Genomic DNA, 21,832 nt, shown 5'->3' with positions numbered 1-21,832 from the left:
GGGAAAATGTATTTCATTTTGAAATATGCAGACGACACTGTCATTTTAGGACTTATTGATGATGATGATAAATCTAGTTACCCGGCCGAGGTTGAACGTTTTACCTCTTGGTGTGACAAGAACTGTCTGCAGTTAAATCTCACCAAAACTAAGGAGATTGTGTTTGATTTTCGGAAAATGCCTCCACAACCAAAATTCATAAATATTGATGTTTCAGATATTGAATTAGTCAAGAGTTACAAATACCTAGGGCAGGGCTCGACACTAACGGTGGTCCGGTGGCCCGGGGCCACCAAAATTTCAGAAATGAAGAATTTGGTGGCCTGATCGGGCCACCAAAAAAGGTCGGGTGTTTACCTTTGGGTCACCAAAAATAAATGTTAGTGTGGAGCCCTGCCTACGGGACAACACTGGACAGTAAACTTTCTTGGGATGAAGAGTGCAAATCTGTTATCTCAAAAGCCCGGACTCGTATGTACTTTCTGAGAAAATTGAGATCACTACACATCCATAGAACTATTCTCAATCTTTTCTATAAATCAGTTGTTGAAAGTATTGTTTTGTTTAACTGTGTCATCTGGTTCGGGGTTTGCAGGAAACAAGACTTCAAGAGAATGGAAGCTATAGTGAGACAGGCTAGGAAAAAGTGGGAAAAGTTACGACCTTACAAAGGAATGTACAGATCGGCTCGTCAATCTGGCAGATGGTATTATGCTAACTGAGAATCACCCGCTACATGATTATTTCGAATACCTACGATCAGGCAGAAGACTACGGTCTTTGACATGTCGTACAAATCGATATGCAGACTCCTTTGTTCCATACGCAATCAGGATGTGCAATAACAACCGCTGATTTTTGCATAAAGTGGAGGGTGAGCTGTGGCTGGTCTTGTGTATGAAAGCAGGCGGGGGGGGGGGATTTTTGTGCATTTCTAAAAAAAAAACATAAGAATTTTATGGTTTGTGATTTTTTGAATAAAACAAATATTTTTAATTGAATAAGATTATGTTTTTTTTTTCTTGTTCTTGAGATTTTGGGTTGGATGTATTTTTTGTTATGAAATCACCTGATGAGCTCATTTTGGGTCTCTGTTTAGGTTTGAAAATAAATATGGTTTTTATGGTTTTTGAAACGAAGTATTAACAGAAATGTATTTTTTCTTTATTTGCATTAGAAATATCCAGTGATCTTTCACAGCATATTGGAAAATGATAATTTTGATTTATAATGATGTAAAATGTATGTATGTTAATGTGCAATAGTTGTTTGACTGTGCACATCAGGCGTGTCAGGGCATCAGTGAAAGGAAGCAGATTTTAGCTGTGTGTATGGGGGAGGGGGGGGGGTTGTAAGGAATATGTGCAATATGTGTTATAATTTATGGTCTATGATGTCGGGGTGGCCTGTATAAAGTAGGGTGTATTAGAATTTGTGGTTATATATATCTTTTGTTGTTGTTGTTGTTGTTTTATAGAAAGAAGGAAGAAAGAGAAAAATGGGGCCCTATACAAATAATTTGCCCCAGACAGCACTTAACATAAAACAGACAATATTAATAATCTTAGAAAAATATGAACATTATTAAATATATATGTATGTATGTATGTATGTACCAAGTCTCCACGAGGGAGCTCATATCGTCTCCACGAGGGAGCTCATATTGTCTCCACAAAGGAGCTCATTAAGTCTCCATGGGGGAGCTCATATTGTCTCCACAAAGGAGCTAGTTAGGTCTCCTCGAGGGAGCTCAAATGATATTTATGAATACCTCAAATTCTTTGGTTAAGCAAACTCAAATTACTATACCATACACGCGCGCGTGTACCACACATTAAGTCACCCATGTGCACATACACTTACACACATATCCATCTCCAACCACGCACACACTTACTAATATCAGAGGTCAACCCAAAATAATATACAGTATCTAAATAAAACGCACACACAATGATGTAAATTACAGAATAGGGAACATTACTATAACTGTATCATTGTTTCAAGAAAAAAAATATATTCAGTGTTTATATGAATATCATTATTTCGAGAGAAAGGAAAAAACAAAGACAAAAAATATATATACAGTGTTTATATCATAGAGCTCTGAGCGTCACATCAATGATTCGTGAAAAATCCAGAGGCGTTGATACAGCAAAGTCGTTTGCAACAAACAACGGAGAAATGATGTACAAATATAATCGTGGATTCTGTATGACGTACGAGTACACCTGCGGGCTTCAAGCCCAAAAAAAGTAGAAATTTAGAGCCAGAAAGTGGGAGTCATAAATTCTTCAAATCAATTTTTTAAACCACAAAATCATAAGTATTAAATAAGTGCAGGCGACTCATACGAGAGGGGATTTACAGAAATTAGAGTTGTTCTCACTATATAAAAAAAGTATATCATTTATAAATAACTATATTATAATATGGACGAAGAAATCCCCTATTCTTGCGAGGGAAACACAAGCAAGGAACGCAAGACAACAAAATATGTACATGTATAATGTTTTACTATGGTAAAGGCTATATCTTTTGCAGCAATTGACTCTTCCATTGTTTTCTGTGTATGTACACAAATATATTAATTTTTCCCCTCTTCGCACGTTCCACACATGATGCTAGTATGTGTTGTGATGTATTTTTAGTTCCCTGTATTTTTTTAGTTTTCACTTGATGGTTCCTACGTAATGTAATTTGTTATTTATCTGTTGTCAATGTGTATTTATGAATGTGTGACAACACCAAATTTCCATGCCATGTTTTTATACATAATTTGGACAATAAAGAAATGAAATGAAATGAAACGACATGTTTCCGCGCTGCCCGGCTATTATTAGCATATTCCGGGGTATTTTGCGCTCTACCGAAGTGATTCCTCGGACACTCCTAGGAATGTCCACAGGTAGTCCGCGGGCATTCCGCGGACATTCCTAGGAATGTCCCAGGAAAAGCCGATTCCACCCCTTTTCCGCATCCAACGCGGACATGATGCCAAAATGACGGAATATGCTTCCGCCACCCTTCCTAGGTTTGTCCGCGTCCTAGTGAACGTCTGCCCGTGATTAAGCTACAAATGTTTTCAGGAAATGCAAAGGATGTGCACACACTTTTTTTTTTCATTACAGCATTCTTGTATCGAACGAAAGACATGGACATATTCGATTGAATCTGATTTGATTTGATTTGATTTGATTTGATTTAATGGTTTCTGTATTATCAATGTACATGCACATTCATGTACATGTTTATATATATATGCATACATAAGCATAAGTTGTTCACGGAATATTTTTTGCTTCATTGCCTTTACACAATATACAGCAAAACGTATAAGTAATACAACAATGAATAATACAGTGGGGCTACAGCATAAAGGCCGTGTCACACCTTTCCGGGCAAGCCTTGCGTGCGACTTGCAAAGAACAATTTTGACTACCCGGAGGTCCCCGTAGATGAGCCGCACATGACAGCACCTAGCACGTATCTCACCCGTAGTCGCCCGGAGGTGCGCACGCAAATCTTTTTACCCGCAACCATGTTTAGGCCCTGTCACACCTTTCCGGGCATGCTTATACGCGGGCTTGTTGTGTGTGGGGATTTTCGAGGATACCGGAAATTTCTGAGGAAGCACAAGGATTTGGGCGAGTCAGTGCATGTGTCTTACTTGCTGGACGCTTCTACTTAAATTCTACTTGCGGGTATACTGTGTGACCTGCGTACCAGTCGCGTGGGTGCTGGCAACTCAGTGAAGGATTCCTCTGAAGGAATGGCAGAAATCCCACAGAATCTTGGCTGCATACGGGGACTGCGAGGTACCTGCGTGGGAGTTGCCTGCGAGGTGCTGCCGCTGCGGACCTCCTGCTGGCGTTGTGCGTGGACATCTCCGGGCATCCCCGCGACTCACCCGGAAAAAGTTTGGTCGTGCTCTAAACTTGGCTGCGGTTAAATGGAACTTGCGTGCACACCTCCGTGCAACTACAAGCGAGATACGCGCTAGGTACTGTCAGGTTCGGACCAACTGCGGAGAGCTCCGGGTAGCAAAGTAATGTTGTTTCCCCACAAGTCAGGCCGCAAAACTTCCCCAGATACAGTATATGACTATGCCTGGTTCCGAGTGAGTCGTGGGGGTTCGCTCGCAGAGGTACACGCGTAACACCAGTAGGAGACCCTTACCGACAGCACCTCGCAGACAATTTCAACGTAGGTATACTTCTCAGTACCCGTACGTCTCTCGTAACAGAAAACGGATCGGTTTCAAGGCTCTCACGCAGATCACACGGAATACACGCAAGTAGAATGTAAGCAGCACGAGTCTAGCAGGTAAGACACAAGTGCGATACTCGCAAACATTCTTGTACGCACGCGGAAAATTCTCCTCCGTGCTGGAAAATCCTCCTCGCAACAAACCGGTGTAGCTTGCCCGGAAAGGTGTGACACGGCCTCAAGGGTGGCTTGATTTGCGTGCAGCCCCCGTACATATTGAATTTAATTTTTTTTTATGATGAACAGAAGTCAGTTTCCAACTTACATTTGAAGACCTGAGATCCATAATTACAGATCAAAAAACTTGTACACAAGTTAATACAGCAATAAAAAATTCTTTCCATTTTCAGTAGACCAGGGTAACAAAATATAAAATAAAACTGCATCGAATGTTAATTGAAATTGCATATTAGTCAATAAAGTTTCTTTCTTTGATTTGTTTCATTTCAATTTTTTTTTGACATTGTACTTTCGTTAATTTGTTTGTTCCTTCCAAGAACAATCCATACTTTCGTTGATTTGTTTGTTCCATCCAACAAGTATCCAAAGTAGTAAATTGAACAATACCTCATTCTTGGTCTTTCGTTTGTCTTGAAAAGACCTATTATACATTGATACTATAAATTCTGATAAGACTGGAAATGAAAGGCCGAGCCGGCTTTTATACTCACTCTGACAATTTTCACCAGACCAGGGTGTCTCACAGGAAGAAGTTGTACAGACTCCAGAATATCTGTCACATTGACCAGACTGACAGTGACATGTTTGAGTGCATCCAGCTCCATAGGTTCCACTGGCACAATCTTTGGTAAGTGATGGTGAAGAGGTTGACAATGAAACAGACTAATATTGTCTTTAAAAAAGAGAGAATTCATCAATTAAAAGTAAACTGAATCATTTGCAGCTCTTGTAATGAAGTAACTGTGTTCTATTCAACATGTGTCTGCCATGATGATATGCCACCTGTACCTTGCATCAAAGCCAGTATGTTTTGTGTGTGTTGTTTTTATTGAAAGGAACCAAAGCTCTGCATATACCAAACACAACATCAAAACAGTCCTACTCTACCAAAACATCAATACGATGTACAAAGAAAGAAAAAGAATGATAATGAATGAATAAATAAATAATTGATTAAATAAATCTCTCCATGTCTTCAATTACAGCAGTGCTTATATTAGGTGTTTCAAAAAAACATTTCCCACTTTTGATTCTTAATAATTCATAAAGTATATATCAGATAACACTGTCATTGTTATGAGTGATAGCTGAATAGTGTACAATTTTGTTGAAGGTGGTTTGAATATGAAAGCATAAATCAGTTTCATGAAATCCATGATTAATTTCACATTCAGGTTCCAGGTTTTGCTCTATTTTCAACCCTCTGTACAAAACTTTCACTTTGCACAGGGGTCAATGGGTGTGTATGGGAGTGTGTGGTTAACACCCTGACAATGGTCCTGAACAATGGCCAGGGTTTGAATGGTTCATTATTTGTTCATGAGAAATTCCAATATCACACCTAGTCTTTATTCAGCCTCTGGCAGTATATGTGTAAAGTCAAACGCCTGCCGTTACTGTCGTTGAGTGGCGACAGTGCTCTTCCTACTTCTGAAAAAACGAAATTACAATGAATACCTTCTGTTCTGTCGTAAACATGGTGACAGGAAGCAAAGAAAATCAATTAGAGTATACACTTGTGTACATGGAGCGTTGAATAAATCTACTGTGAAACAAATCGCCCCTATGGAAAATGCTGCTTAACTCTTTACCAAAAATGATCTCTTTTTATCAAAAAAGCGACAAATTCGTGAGACTTTTAGTAGACAGTTGTATTAAAATGAAGAACTTAAGATCATTTTATGCTTATCTATATCCCAGATTTAGTGATATGTGAAGCAAAATTTGAAAATGATTGCCAGCTGGAATGAAATGTGTTTGCAAGCACATGGAAGCATAAGCTTACTTTTTCCATGTGCATGCATTTTACCCTTTACCGTGCATGAATTTAGACTAGCGGTGCCCAGGGCAATCCACATGAATTATTGATTAAGCATTCATGTGCCTGGGCGCTTGAGACTGACGCCTAGTCAACAGGTGGTTCAGGCATGTCTATTGTTCAGGGCCATTGTCAGCACACACTCACATACACATCATTGGATCCTGTGCAAAGTTCACTTTTGTACAGAGGGTTAAAATTTGACCAAAATCTGAAACATTACTTCAAAACCAACCTTAGATTTAATGAAACTAATTTATGCTTTCACATCTAAATTACCTTCAACAAAATTGTACACTATTCAGCTATTACTCATATCAATGACAGTTTTATTGGATGAATTGTTTTTGGACTATTAATGATCAAAAGTGGGAAATGTTTTTTGAAACACCTAGTACTTACAGAACATACAGGTAGTTTAAATCTAAACGCAACCAAGTTTATAAACGTCCTAAGCTAATTGTATGGAACATTTCTCAAAATGCACTGGTAAATCTCTTTTTTTTTCTGCATTTTTGTACTAAACTCGCTTTTTTGAATTAGCAAATGTAATAAATGTTTGCTGATTCAATTCTGTCTGCTGAAACTTACATCTAATCACATAATATTTGAAACACATAAACAAAAAGCTTTAAACATATTATGGTAACTGTAATTTTCCGTTCCAAATATGTAATTGAAATGGCCATTCTTTGACTGTTTTGTTATGGCTCTTACAGCAGCGTTTAATAGAGTCCCCCACAGTTGTAATACTATTTTAAACTCACATAACAAGTGTTTTACACTTTCAGAGTAATCTGGGCAAAATAACCAAAAGGTGATTAACTTCTCTTTATCCTATCGGGCAAAAATGGTGTATTCAAATTCATGAAACTCTTCCGTCAAGATGTTTTCATTGCAACTGACTGACAAATTTCCCTACATCGACGTAAATAAGCACTGAATTGATCAGTGTTTTAGTAGTATCCATGATAACAAATCATGGGCGTACATACTCGAGCAGGATTCGAACCCACACCTCCTGATCACCGGACAGGCGTCATCTCCACTATAGACCACCGAGCTTTCGCCCGACAGCAAGTGTTGGTTGTAATCCTTATAGCATGCAGCGGGTACTGCTTTATTATTCAAATTCATGAAATTCTTCCGTCAAGATGTTTTCATTGCATTGTAGGGCAATTTGTCAGTCAGTTGGCTGCATACGGGACTACGAAGTACCTGCGTGGGAGTTGCCTGCGAAGTGCTGCCGCTAAGGGCCTCCTACTGGCGTTCTGCGTGGACTTCTGCGGGCATCCCCGCGACTCATCCTGAAAAAAGCTCTGGTCATGCTCCGGGTAGCAAATTTGTTTCCCCGCAAGTCAAGCCGCAAAACTTCCCCAGATACTGTATGACAAGGCCTTGAGCATGCTCAAAACTTGTTTCGTGTGAGTCGTAGTGGTTCACTCGCAGAAGTACACGCAGAACAACAGTAGGAGACCGTTACCGGCAGCACCTCACAGGCAACTCCAACGCAGGTACTTCTCAGTACCCATAAGTCGCTCGTAACAGAAAACGGATCGGTTTCAAAGCTCTCATGCAGGTCACACGGAATGCACGCAAGTAGAAGCTAATGCGTCAAGTAGGTAAGAAACAAGTGTGAAAATTGCAAACATTCGTGTTCGCCCGCGGAAAATCTTCTACGTGCTGGAAACTACCTCCTCGCCACAAGCCCGCGTATAGCTTGCCCGGAAAGGTGTGACACGGCCTACAACATGGTATATAAAACATCAATATTTAGTATAAATTTCGATGAGAAATACGAGCCTGAAAAATGTTTCTCTCTCTCTCTTTTTTTTTTTGCTGAATGTACATACCAAACTTACAATTTTCTCAGGTAAATGTGCCATTTTCATAACAGGACGCTTTAGATTTTAGACGCGTGGACGTTCAGAGGGGAAAAACATGTTCTGATCGTACTCCACTTGAAAATGTTTCCCATATAACATTTCTTGGAATAACAGTTGACAATAAGCTTTCCTGGAAATTTCATATTGACAGTATATGTAAAATTATTTCACGTAATATTGGTATAATTAATAAGCTTAAGTTTTGTTTTCCTTTTGTCGTCCCTGCTTGTATTATATTCATCCTTAATATTGCCATATTTGAATTACGGTATTCTCGCTTGGGGAAATACATATAAAACATTCTTAGATAAATTACTTTTATTGCAAAAAAAATCACTCCGTGTTATATGTCATACTGCATTTTTGTCCCATACTGACCCACTATTTTATGAGCATAAAATATTGAAAATTAATGATTTGTATTTGTTTAATTTATGACAATTTATGTATAATTATAATAAAAATAATCTCTCAAACATATTTGAAATAATGTTTCAAAGAAATCAATCCGTTCATAATTATCCAACACGGCGATCAAATGATTTCCATTTGCCATCTCTGAGAACTTTGTCAGCTCAAAACACATTCATCTACGATGGGCCAAAGTATTGGAATTCACTTCCCAACAATATAACAACAGCTCAATCCCTGAATTCTTTCAAGAATAAATTAAAATCATTTTTATTGAAATTTTACAACATCCAACCGAGTTAGTTTCCCTTTATCATTTCAGTCAAGTCATCATTCTTTTTTTACATAAGTCCTCCTTTTAATTATGTCCCTGTCTGTGTTTTAAATATAACGACGTGTTTATTCTCTTTTTCTACTGCATTCTTTACCAACATAACTACGTATAAAAATTGTTTTGCATTACATTCAATACAGCTTGTATTTCATCACTTATTTTACATTATGGAATCTAGATTGCTTGCGTCCACGATGGCACGTGCTTTAGTTTTTTCCCCTTTTCTCCCCTTTTTTAATTCTTTTTTTTCTCTCTCTTTTTTCCTTTTCTTTCTTTTTCCCTTCCCAATCATCTAGATGTCAGTTGACATCGGTTCGTTTATCTTGTTTTATATTGCCGTTTGTGTATTTTCTGAGGGTCTCATATCGTACAAGCTCTGCTTCTTAGTGGGACCCTCCACTTCCATCCTCATCCTTAGTTGACTTGTATTATACGCTTTATGTATATACTAACAAAGATGTAATCGCATCTACTTCTCATTTTTATTATGTACCTTGTCAAATTATGTTCTGCAAGTATTACAAATATCCTGTACATATGTAATGTATATAATTTCTTTGTTTATTTGATGGAAGTGAAAATAAAGTTGAATCTTGAATCTTGAATCGTTTGCAGAAGCGCGCGTCAAGTTGATCTATAAGGAGCTTGCGTCGCCTGAGTTTTTCAGTACGCGTACTGGGCTATTTTTACGTCCGCACAGTTTGCAACGTAGAGATCTACTTCATGCACCGATCATATGGGGGCGCGATTTTATTTTTTATACGTTGCATCCCATCGTAATCTAAAGCTATTTTTCAACATGACGCAGGGGAGAGGAGAACGTCCAGCGCACTCGTCGTCTCAAACGTCCGCGCGTCAAAATGTAAAGCTCCCCAGTATTACGCAGTCACAAAAACCTTTCATATCTTAATATACCCATCTTTTTTTTAAGTTAACCTTGACAGGAAACTAATGGATGAATATTTATAAAACATGTTGCTTCCTTAAAATAATAGATGTATAAAGAATTGTAATGAATTTCCAGTATGACAAGTATTTTCACAATATTGAGAAACAAAGTAAAACAAAAAACAGCATTCTTCCTGGTCCCACAGAAACACGTTGTTGGAAAATGGATTGGCTGAAATCAGTTATTCTCATTATTTCTGTTTTCAATTCAATTCAAATTATTCAATTTCCAAAGTAATATAAAGCAATATACATAACGCTCACTTGAATACATAACATTAGAAGAAACTGAATCACATGAGTTTCAAAATAACATGTTTAAAATATTATGTTTATATCAAAATAAACAAGTAAGCAATACAACCTTATTTTGTAACGCTCTGTGGAAGAGAGGAATTCACAAGGATATCATAGCTTGTAAAATTTGTGAATTACTCTAGGAGACGAGGGCATCTGAAGATCAGTCAAAGACTCCACGTGTGAAAATTTTGATATCATGACGTTAAGCGAAACATGCCTACTATCTACCAGAAAAAACCGAAAAAATGAACTTCTGTTAGTGTGAGATATAGGGCTTAATGTATTTGTGATGCCCAACTTGTTAGTATTGCCTTATACAGAAAGGAGTTTGAACCATTAACTGCATAGTGGAACAGTTAGAAATAGAATGATTTGAGTTGGGTTTCTCTAGTACATTAAAAGTTATGCTTATGAATGGCCGACCATCTATCTCATTAGTGTTCGAAACTAAACACACTTCCCACTATCTTTTATTACAGTTTGACTTTGACCATCGATTTTTTAACCATGTAAAGATATATCTAGATACTTTCATTACTTTTACCAATGTTGGAGGCAGTTTGTTGGAGAATATTGGTCGTAACCTTTTCTGGAGTGCTGATTTAGTCTAAATAAATTGCATACATTAATGCGTCATATTTCCTCTGATCTCTGAAAGATATATAAAATTGTATCACTAAGTCTTCAAATGTCTTAAAATCATTCGCCCCTCTTACAACTGAGAAATAAAAAAAAAATACCCTTTTCTTGCCAGAGTGGATAATGGAAAAATGATCTATATTTCAACCTAATATTCTTGTTCCACCACTTATATCGTTGCAAATGAAAATCTTAAAGGCGTAATTTGCCATTTGCAGAAGAAACAAAAACCAGCATTGGTGCTTTAAAACAGTTAAAGATGTGAGTTAGGGATAGAAACAACCACTGTGTAGAAATTTGAATCGGTACAATTGATGTTAACTATTTTCAAATACACCCAAATTTAATGCACACAATAGCTACAAAGAAATGTGTCCAGACTAAATCATCTACAGTTACGGTTAATTGAGAAATATACTAATATCTCCTTGTATTTTAGGCTTTAATGCGACAACTTTATATGGTAGGATTTTTACGATACAACAAACCTGTAAATGTGCATCACATGTGACATCTTGAATATCTTTTATATCACTGCTCCCAAAGGTAAATGGGATCTTGAAGCTTCATTGTATCTTTTGACACAGTATATCAGTATTCATGTCCAAAGTTTAAGAACTTCAGTCAAGCGACAACTTCTAAACTTTTTGAATACACGTTTCTATAAACCCAAAAACTGTTAATGATCTTCATAAAATTTGCAACCCTTCGACTTCAGTAATTTTCAATGAATTTAAATAGCTTTCGTAAAAAAAGAAAAAAAAAACACACCAAACCAAGACCCTTAACCCTTTTTCTTTTGAGTATCTAAACTATCATTGTTAGTAAAAACTTGAGCAACAGTTTACAGGCCACCTTCTTGATATTGATTAAACACACTTCTTTTGATCAAGTCATTATCATTCACATGAAATGAAACACAGGAAATCAGGCTATTCAATTTCATTAAAAACAAAGCATCGTAGGCATATTAAAATTTTGACGCTCGCGTCATGATGACCTGTGTAAATAATTATAAAAGATCCCCTAGACTCAAGTGGATATTTTCATTTTCATTTCATTTCATTTCATTTTATTTCATTCTCCTTTTTCCAACAGAACACAACACAGTATGAATTAGGTTATTATCACAATCGTATACACACAACTTGGAAATGATATCAAATGATACAATAATAAAGTTACATATATATGCATGTATACTCTCTAAAAAAATCGAGTGAAAATATTCACTCTTAAAGGAGTGAATATAAAAAAAGAGTGAATTTAGAGTGAAATTGGAGTGAATTTGGAGTGAAAATGTTCATTTTCACTCGTTTTAGAGTGACCTCAGGGATCACTCCAAAATCTTCGAGTGATCCTTGAGGTCACTCTAAAATGAGTGAAAATGAACATTTTCACTCCAAATTCACCCCAACTTCACTCTAAATTCACTCTTTTTTGTATTCACTCCTTTAAGAGTGAATATTTTCACTCGATTTTTTTTAGAGAGTACTCAAAATAATACAAGTCTATGTTTCAGTTGAAAAAAAAAAGAACTGAGAGGTCTACTAAAAAGCAAGCGTGTAGATTGTGAACCACTCAAGAAACTCTAACGAAATACTTATTTGTATATGCTTAACACTAGTATAATTTAAACAAGACGGAACAAAACAGGAGACACACAATAACATGACACGACTAGACTGAAAGGTGGAAAATGGAAGGAAGGAAGGAAGAAAGAGAATGCCTACACGCTGATCAAAGAAACGAAAGAGGGAATTGAAGACGGAATTGAAGAGATGCTTTGAACAGCCGGTGGTTGCATACAGCCGTGTAAAGAACATGATGGCTATTTCATTAATTAATGAGTTCAGAGATTAATTGATTGATGGTTGGATGATGAACCCTATGAACCCTGTGGTTGTTGGGACTTGGTTAATAAAAACGAACATCAGAGAGGGTTTAACAGAAAGGATTTCAACTTACGCTTAAAGGAATACAAAGAAGGAGAATTTTTTATTTCACAACTTAATGAATTCCAGAATCTAGGGCCTGTGTATATAAATGTATTCTGAGCCCATAATGTTCTCAGTCCTTGTCTAACTGAAGTTCTTGTCTAACCGAAGTCTAATCGAAAAAAAATTACGTTGATGAAATTAAACGTACTGAAGAATCTCATCATAAATATATTGCATATAAGAATGTTCTTACTCAAATATTGCGTTGCGTAAAGCGAAAATATTTCAGCGATCAGATTTTTCTTTTAACATGATATACAAAATACATGGAAAGTTATTGATACAGCCATTAATAAAAACGGGGAAACACCCCGTATTACTACAATCAAACATAATGATCTCACGATTGTTGATCCAAGGTCTGTAGTTGATATCTCTAATCAGTATTTTTCTTAAATACGAAATAATTTTGCCCCAAAAGTCCCCCAGTTCCCAAAGTTATTTGCTTTTTTTTTACAAACTCCTAATTCAAACTCTCTTTTTTTGGTTCCCCCCCCCCCCCCCACACACACAGGAATGAATATATTGATATAGTTCGGAATTTAAAGAGTAAGAAAAATGCTGGTTAGGATAATAGTGATAATGTTCTTCTCAAAATTACCAGAAATTTTATTATGGATTCCTCGGTACATGTGTTTAATTTGTCTCTAATGATGGTATCTTCCCCGAGGCTATGAAAGTATTTAAGGTTATTCCAGTTTATAAGAAAGGGGAAATGTTATCCGCTATTTCTAAAGATTACCTGAAAAAGTTGTTATACTCATCTTTGATTTTACCTTATATGAATTATTGCATTCTCGTCTGGAGTAAAACTTATACCTCGTATTGATTATAGGAATAAGAGTTACCTCAGGCGAGAATGCAATTAATATCATTATTGCAGAAAAAAAGTCTTGTGTATTATTTGCAGAGAATCGTGGAGATGTCATACTAATGAATTGTTTCATCAAAATAGTATTTTGAAAATTAAGGATCCGTATTGTTTAAAGTTAGGGTAGTTTATGTACCAACTGATAAATAATTCCCTTCCCTTTTATGTTTGATTCCATGTTTATTCAAAATAAAAACTATACATTTATTTCCCACTACACAATCTAATGAATTTCATTTACCACTGTGTAGGACGATATTTACAAAATCTTTATTCTCCTTTGCGGGGTTAGATTCTGGAATTCCCTCTATAGCAGCATGAAAGAAGCTTTTAGTCATAATACTTTTACTTTTAAATTAGAGAAATTGTTTATAAATTCTTACATCATTGGGGACTTGCGTTCTGAAAGATGCTAATGTATTATCTATTTTTTTCACGTCTTGAACTTTGTATAAGTTATTTCATAATCATTGTAACACAATTTTTCATGATATAGTCCATATCTCGGTAAGACTATAGTCTCATGTGCTTTAGAATCAACCCTTGAACTCTTCCTCCTTTGCTTCTTTCCCTGTCCTTCTCTTCCTGTCCCTTTTCTGACCTTTGACCTCCTATCTATTCTTTTCACGCGTATGTAAGAGAGCTGCTATGTTTCTGTCTAAGTGTGCGTTTGTGTTTGAAGTTATTTCATGTTCTGCTTTCAAAGCAATATGTCATATCGTTTCGGTTGATTATACTACAATTTGCTACTCACGAGGTCTCTGCATTCTACAAGCTAGGCTTTTAAGCCGTCCCCTCCATTCTCGACTTTTTTTTTCTTTGTTACGATTCAGTTACAGTTTGTCCATGCATCTTGTCATCTTAAGTAGGTTTTGTCTCATTGTAAACAAGCGACGTGCATTTAAATCTCACTTGAATATGCAAAAGCCACATTGTACTTTACTTTGTATTATACAAATATCATGTGTACTTTCGTAGGAAATGAAATGAAATGAAATGAAAAATAAAATGAATATAAGTGTACTGATGACAGCCTTGACTAGCCTCACAGGAGGAAAGATCCTTACCTGCATCACAGTTGATTCCTTGTCTTCCTGTGTCACAAGAACATCCAAATGGATCAGGCAGGCAGAACTGATAAGGACGACAGGTGTAAGCTGGATCACTTCTGTATGTACACCTGAACTCACAGTTTGGTCCAAATCGATTCCCACCATTGGGGTTGCAGACTAAGAAGAAATCAGTTAACACACCAATGCAGTAACTTGTATACTATAAATGTATTTCAAACACTTCCCCAAATGTACATGATTCAATAAAGCATTGATTTAAAAGAAATGTTACTGAACCACTAAGAAAATACTCTTGTCACTCCGTGTGCATCTCCAGCCGTGTACATACAAGGTGTATGTTTCAAAAAAAATTCTCGCTTTTGATTCTTAATAATTCAAAAACTATATAACAGATAACACTGTCAATATTGATATGAGCGATAGCTGAATAGTGAAATCCATGATTAATTTCACAGTTAGGTTCCAGATTTTGCTCTATTTTCAACCATTGTACAAAACTTTCACTTTCCACTTGGATCAATGGGTGTGTACAGGTGTGTGCATGTGGTTAACACCCTGATAATGGTCCTGAACAATGGCCAGGGTTTGAATGCTTCATTATTTATTCATGAGAAATTCCATTATCACAACTAGTCTTTATTCAGCCTCTGGCAGTATCTGTGTAAAGTCAAACGTCTGCCGATAATGTCGTTGAGTCGCGACAGTGCTCTCCCTATTTCTGAAAAACGAAATTACAATGAATACCTTCTGTTCTGTTGTGAACAAGGTGAAAGCAAGCAAAGAAAATCAATCAGAATACTTAGTATACACTTGTGTATATAGAGCCTTAAACAAATCTACTGTGAAACAAATCGCCCCAATGAAAAATACTGCTGAACTCTTTACCAAAAATGACCTGTTTTTACCGAAAAAGCGACAAATTTGTCAGACTATTAGTAGACAGCTGTATCAAAATAAAGAACTTTATTATGCCTATTCATAACCCATATTTAGTGATATGTGAAGCAAATTTGAAAATGATTGCCAGCTGGAATGAAATATGGTGTTTGCAAGCACATAGAAACATGTGCTTACTTTTTCCATGTGCATGCATTTTATCCTTTACCGCGCATGAATTCAGACTAGCAGTGCTCAGGACAATCCACATGAATTATTGGTTAAGCATTCACGTGCCTGGGAGCGCGAGACTGACGCCTAGTCAACAGGTGGTCCAGGCATGTACATTGTTCAGGGTAATTGTCAGCACACACTCACATACACATCATTGGTTCCTGCGCAAAGTTCAATTTTTGCACAGAGGGTTAAAATTTGACCAAAATCTGAAACCTTACTTCAAAATCAACCTTAGAATTAATGAAACTGATTTATGTTTTCACATTCAAATCACCTCCAACAAAATTGTACACTATTCAGCTATTACTCATATCACTGACAGTTCTATCGGATGGATAGTTTTAGAACTATTAATGATAAAAAGTGGGAAATGTTTTTTTAAACACCTAGTACATCCATCCACTGACTGTAGTAATGTCATGGAATGTGTATGTAGAGATGCACACTACAGAGTCAGTAGCTTGCAAGAACATCAACATCTCAGTCACCTACAGTTCCCATATAGGGGCTTATTGCTTTTACAGTATCTGGCATACTATCCTAATTTTTATACTTCCAGCAGGCTAAGCATCAAGTAGGATAATATGGCACAACGTTAGTAGTCGCACATCTGGACTGACACTCGTATACATGTCTTTGTTATGAAATAGTTGATACAGTACATCAAAGGGGATCTGGACTGTAGGCTGTACCCATGTGGCAAAGCTGAGACCTGGCTCAGACGCTGACAGAGTAAATCATACGCTCACCACCATTAAGCCACATTAGCACGGGAATGAAACAGCGGAACAAATAGTGTTTACAGTTTTCCTGTTTATTGTAAGAGTTCTTTCGTCATATAGCTAAGTTTAGATGTCCTCAGCTTCACACAAGCTTTCTCCTTGCTTCGTCGTCTGAAGAGACTCACAATTCCACGTCTTTTATATATGATTGATTGGATTTCATTGGTTCCTGCATTATATCATTGCTCATGCAGATACATGCACATATATAATACCTTGATGGTGCCATACATACATATACATAAACATTAATTGTCAACAAAGTAAGTTTCTTCATTACCTTTAGAATACACAGCAAAACAGTTTCTTCGTTGTCTTTTCAATGTACAACAGAACATATTAGCGATACAATGAATGACGCAGAACATCTACAGCTTAAGCATTGTTTGATTTGCATGCAGCCCTCGCACAAAATACATAACTTATAGGAAAATCGGGGGAGGGATGACTTGCATAGAAATAGGATACAAGAAAGGAGAGATGAGAGGTCTGTCTGCTTTCGCTTAATACACAAAGTTAGATCACCTGAATCACTGAATAGTGAAGCATGGCAAAGTATTTTCTCACTGAGGTACAGGTGAACAGTTGCAGGTCATGGTCGGTAACATAACATTACGCGATAACTTTAGAACGGCGATATTTCCACAAGGAAATTTCATATACAATACAAGTACATTGACATTATAACATCACTGATATCCAGAGGGCATTATTGTCTTTACAGCTTTCTTAAAAGAATACATAGACTTTAAAGTTCGAATTTCTGAAGGAAGAGAGTTCCAAATATTGGGTCCAGTGTGTCTGATAGATTTCAGGGCCATTACCGTTTTAGGATTTTGTAAATGAAACTTATCAGATTGCCTAGTGGGATAAGAATGTATGTCCTGGTTTGACTGAAATAATGAGAAAAAAGAAGATGGCAACTGACCGTTATACAAACGAAACATAAAAAGTAACTTTTGCCAAAAAAAAAAGAATGTCATTTACCTTTAGTGTTTTTAATTCTACGAACAAAGGATCTGAATGGTCCAGATAACGTGAATTGGTGCATATACGTGTAGCTTTCTTTTGTAGAAGCAATATACTGTCAATGTGCCTTTTCGCAGTTTCCCAAACAAGAATATGATATGACAATATGAGATGTTCGATAATATCAACGAATTATAAAGCATAAATGAAATATTCTTTGGGACATAATACTTAAGCTTACAGAGTATAACAACGTTACGAGACACCATTTTATCTGAGATGTATTGCACAAGAGCATTCCATTTCATATTTTCATTGATATATATTCCAAGAAATTTGACACTTCCAATAATATACCATCCACCATAACATTTAAATGGTGCATTTCATCTTTATGCTTCTTATTATGAAAATAGATAAAATTTGTCTTTTTTAAGTTGAGTTATAATCTATTGCTATTAAACCACGTAGATAATTTCGGCAATTCAGTACTAAGAGTTCTTAAAAGCGACTGAAAATCAGAATTGGAACAAAATACATTGGTGTCATCGGCGAACAGAATATAATTGCAGTAACTTAGATGAATTTGTAATGATTATCATTTATATACACTAGATATAGCAGCGGTCCCAATATGGATTTTTGTGGGACGCCACAATGTATGGGTAAAACTTCAGAGTATATCGATTCATAGTATACGTACTGCTGTCCATGATAAGTAATCGTCAAGCCATTCCAGTGGAATGCCACGTACTCCATTACAATATAATTTGTGGTCAAGAGAGTCGAATGCCTTGCTTAGGTCCATGAACACACCAATGACATGCTTTTGTGCAGCTAAGGCAGTCGACACTCTGTCGTACAATTGGGCTAGTGCAATATCTGAAGAATGAAATTTCCTGAAACCATATTGGTCTTGGTTCAGTATATCATTTTGTAACACACACAAAAATACAGTCTGTTATAAACAAACCTTTCTATGACTTTAGAAAAACTAGGAAGAATAGAGATAGGACGGTAATTGGAGACAAGAGAGTCATCTTTTTTGTATATTAGAATAACTTTTCCAATTTTACATGCGTTCGGAAATATACCAGTTGACAACGACAAATTACAAATATATACTTAAGGTGTCAATATACTCCCAACAATTTGTTTTAAAAGAGACGTGCTCATTTCATCATGACCACATGTATGACTTGATTTTAGAGAATGCATGCACAATATCAAGGATCTCACTAAAATATGTTGGTTGAGTCTAGATAATGCGGGAAATCTATCTGTGTATGATCAATCTTAGAAGCTTGACTAGGACCTATATTAACAAAGTACTCATTAAAACAACGTGCTGCATCTTTAGGATTACAAAGCGTTTGTCTGTTATTCGTAATTTGATCTTGGTCTTGATGGTGTACGTTGATCAGCCCTGGTAGAGCAACACTCAACTTTGGCTCATAGGTCATGGTAGGAGGGACATTATTCAAAATGTTTGAATAATGTATCTTTAAATAAACTTGGATCATCTATATATTGGTTATTGCTTGTAGTAAAGAATTTCAGTATCTGGTGGTTCTTGGGAAGAATAAATGTAGATGGAGATCAGTTCTGGAAGTAGGGAGCTTAATCTGAAGAGGCTTCCAACTCCACGTCCTTCTAAGTGGTTCAGGGTTGAATTCACCATGTCTTTCAAAGGGCAGATCAACCAGGCCATAGATTATTTTATGCATAAATATACTAATGTTCATGTGACGCCTATGTTCCAGGGTAGGTAGTTTGATATTCTAGAGCATGGTTGTTACAGAGCTTCCATAATCATAATTGTTGGTTATAAAGCGGGCGGCTTTCCTTTGTATTTTGAAATGTTTTCTTTGTATTTGGATGTTGACACCTTTTGCTTACCAATGACCTCATTAATAACCTTCCAAGTGGCTGCTGACATATTTCCAGTAGCATTTCGAAAAGCTTCCGTATGACACATTCTGCGGGAAAGCCTGATAATCTGTGTAAGTGTATTTCTGTATAATTCATATCGATTAACATTATCATTATTAGGATACCGTAAACTATATTCACATAAAACATTTCTTTTCTTAATGAAGTGAAAAATTCCCCATTGTTATCCACGGATTTTTATATTTTTCTGATTGTTTTTCTTTTCAATTGTAGGGATATGTTTGTCAAAATAAGAAGGATATTATTCCAGAAGGTGTCATAAGCAATGTTTTGGTCTGCAGAAAATAATACATCATCCCATGTTTCCGTGATGAAATCATCGTTGAGTAATGATATATTTTCTAATGTGAATTTCTGCTTCTTCTTACGTTCTTTTCGCTTAACATAGGAATACTGTGTGTCGCCACAAATGAAAAATATAGGTAAATGGTCAGAAATATCATTATACAAAAGACCAGATTTCGAATAATCTGTGTCAATGTGGTTTGAAACTTCTACCAGAGATAAGTTTAACTATTTATTGCCGAAACGATCGTCAGCAACCTTTAAGGTTTACATTGTTCTTTTAAAGGGAAAGTTGGGGGAAAGGACCTCAGCTCAGCAAATCAGGAAATTCACTCCTCCCAACAATAAGCCAAATATCATAAAGGTTTATAAGAGAGGAGCTACTTCAAGCCAATCAGGCCGCATGCCTGGGTTACATAACTCACATGTCTTATCTGCAGTCAGAGACAAAGGGTAACAAAATGGGTTTACTTTCACCCAATCATGGTTTTGGCCGGTATCACATAACTTGTATGTGCTTTTTTTCTTGCTGACTTTCAATAAACCACCACTAGGGAAAATCATCATTCCATAATACACGGACTGCCTGTTCCAAGCTTTTGTTTTATGGAATTGGGCACTGACTGCCCGAGACATTTGATAACTCTGCTAGTGGACCCTAAATGGCAGCTGCCTCTGCCTCTGGGGGTGATTACATAAGCCCCCTTGGCAGGGTGATACAAACTTCCTGTCAAATGAAGTTGATGGGGGAACTGAGGCCTTGCCTTTGACTATTAGTGCTTACTTAGCACTCCTAGTGGGTAAATCACACCAGAACTACACAATTTTATCTGAGACATGTTTGCATGTCACAATCCATGATATGGTGACCTGGATATTGAAGGGCATACAGAAGTGTACATATCCATTTGAATTGATGCAGTGGAAAAGTATACAGAGAAGACAGACGCTAATCATACGGTGTACAATGCACCCTCAAGACAAATCCACTGACTATCAAAATGACATCTTCAAAATCACTTCTAATTGTGATTTTCAAATATTTTCACTGCATATACAAATGTACATGCAAGCAACAAGTCCTCAAGGAGCTGGACCTGTGATATCAAAATTGTTTTCAGTCTGCTGAATGAGAACAGTGTGCAAGGGAAAATTGTCAAACAGAAAGAACAGAAATAATTCCAATAAAGAAAAAAAATAAAAACAATACAAATACCAAAATATTATGTTTTTGTGGAAAAGATGCAATTTCAGTCACAATTACATTTTTTTACTCGACAAAAAATGATATTACCATTCCTCTCATCTTTTCATTACATATTTTTTAACTCATTATACATGCCAATGATATGATATATGATTCCTTTTCCTTTCCAGAGTTGTCATTCCTACATAATACGATTTGTCATCATGTATGTAACGTTTTTTTTACTACTTTTTCAAGAAAGAAAATGCTGTAAAGACTTCTCTGTAAGCAAATGATAATTGTGTTTTTGATCAGCACAGTGTCACTTTCCTCTGGAAACATGTAATACTTTATATTTCCATTACTTTCCTATGTTTAGTCTAGTTCTAATGAAACTCTGCTTCACCATTCAAAGACAAGCTCTCTTCAAAAATATGGTCAGGACATCCATTCATTAATGCCCAATATATATTGTATAGGCCTACGTGTACATATCATCTGAATGCAGTGTACACAATAATGTACTTACTTTCTAAACAATTTGGTCCTTTAAAATTGTTTGGACATATACACCTGCCAGTCTCATCATCACAAACTCCACCATTGTAGCATTTGTCACAGATCCAAATGCAGCCAGGAGGGCCCCATTTACCAGCTGGACAATCTATAAATAAAAAAAAAATGAGTTCATAAACATTGCATCTGAACTTAACTTTGTTCTATTGAACTATGATTAATATGACATAGTCTTTGTAATTTCATCAGATTTGCATTCGATTTAACGATGTGGTCATTCAAATTAGAGAGAATTTGA

The 21,832-nt window shown here is 36.4% G+C and overlaps 1 protein-coding gene across 1 annotated transcript in view; it reads right to left on the bottom strand.

Moving 5' to 3' along the window:
• The window catches only part of LOC139741688 (uncharacterized), a 100,028-nt gene that overhangs the window by 47,413 nt on the left and 30,783 nt on the right, over window positions 1-21,832 (bottom strand). Inside the window, exons 4-6 of the mRNA XM_071652272.1 lie at window positions 21,548-21,682; window positions 14,725-14,886; window positions 4,941-5,072 (exon numbers count right to left, since the gene is read on the bottom strand). Of these exons, the coding sequence (XP_071508373.1) occupies window positions 4,941-5,072; window positions 14,725-14,886; window positions 21,548-21,682 (429 nt within the window). The remainder of the gene's footprint in view (window positions 1-4,940; window positions 5,073-14,724; window positions 14,887-21,547; window positions 21,683-21,832) is intronic.

The sequence above is a fragment of the Diadema antillarum genome, unplaced genomic scaffold, assembly GCF_040938485.1.
Source record: "Diadema antillarum isolate AM-2024a unplaced genomic scaffold, OU_Dant_1.0 scf00000031, whole genome shotgun sequence".
Taxonomy (NCBI): Eukaryota; Metazoa; Echinodermata; class Echinoidea; order Diadematoida; family Diadematidae; genus Diadema; species Diadema antillarum.
Note: the sequence above shows the minus strand (reverse complement) of the source record. Positions and strands in the feature narration are given on the sequence as shown.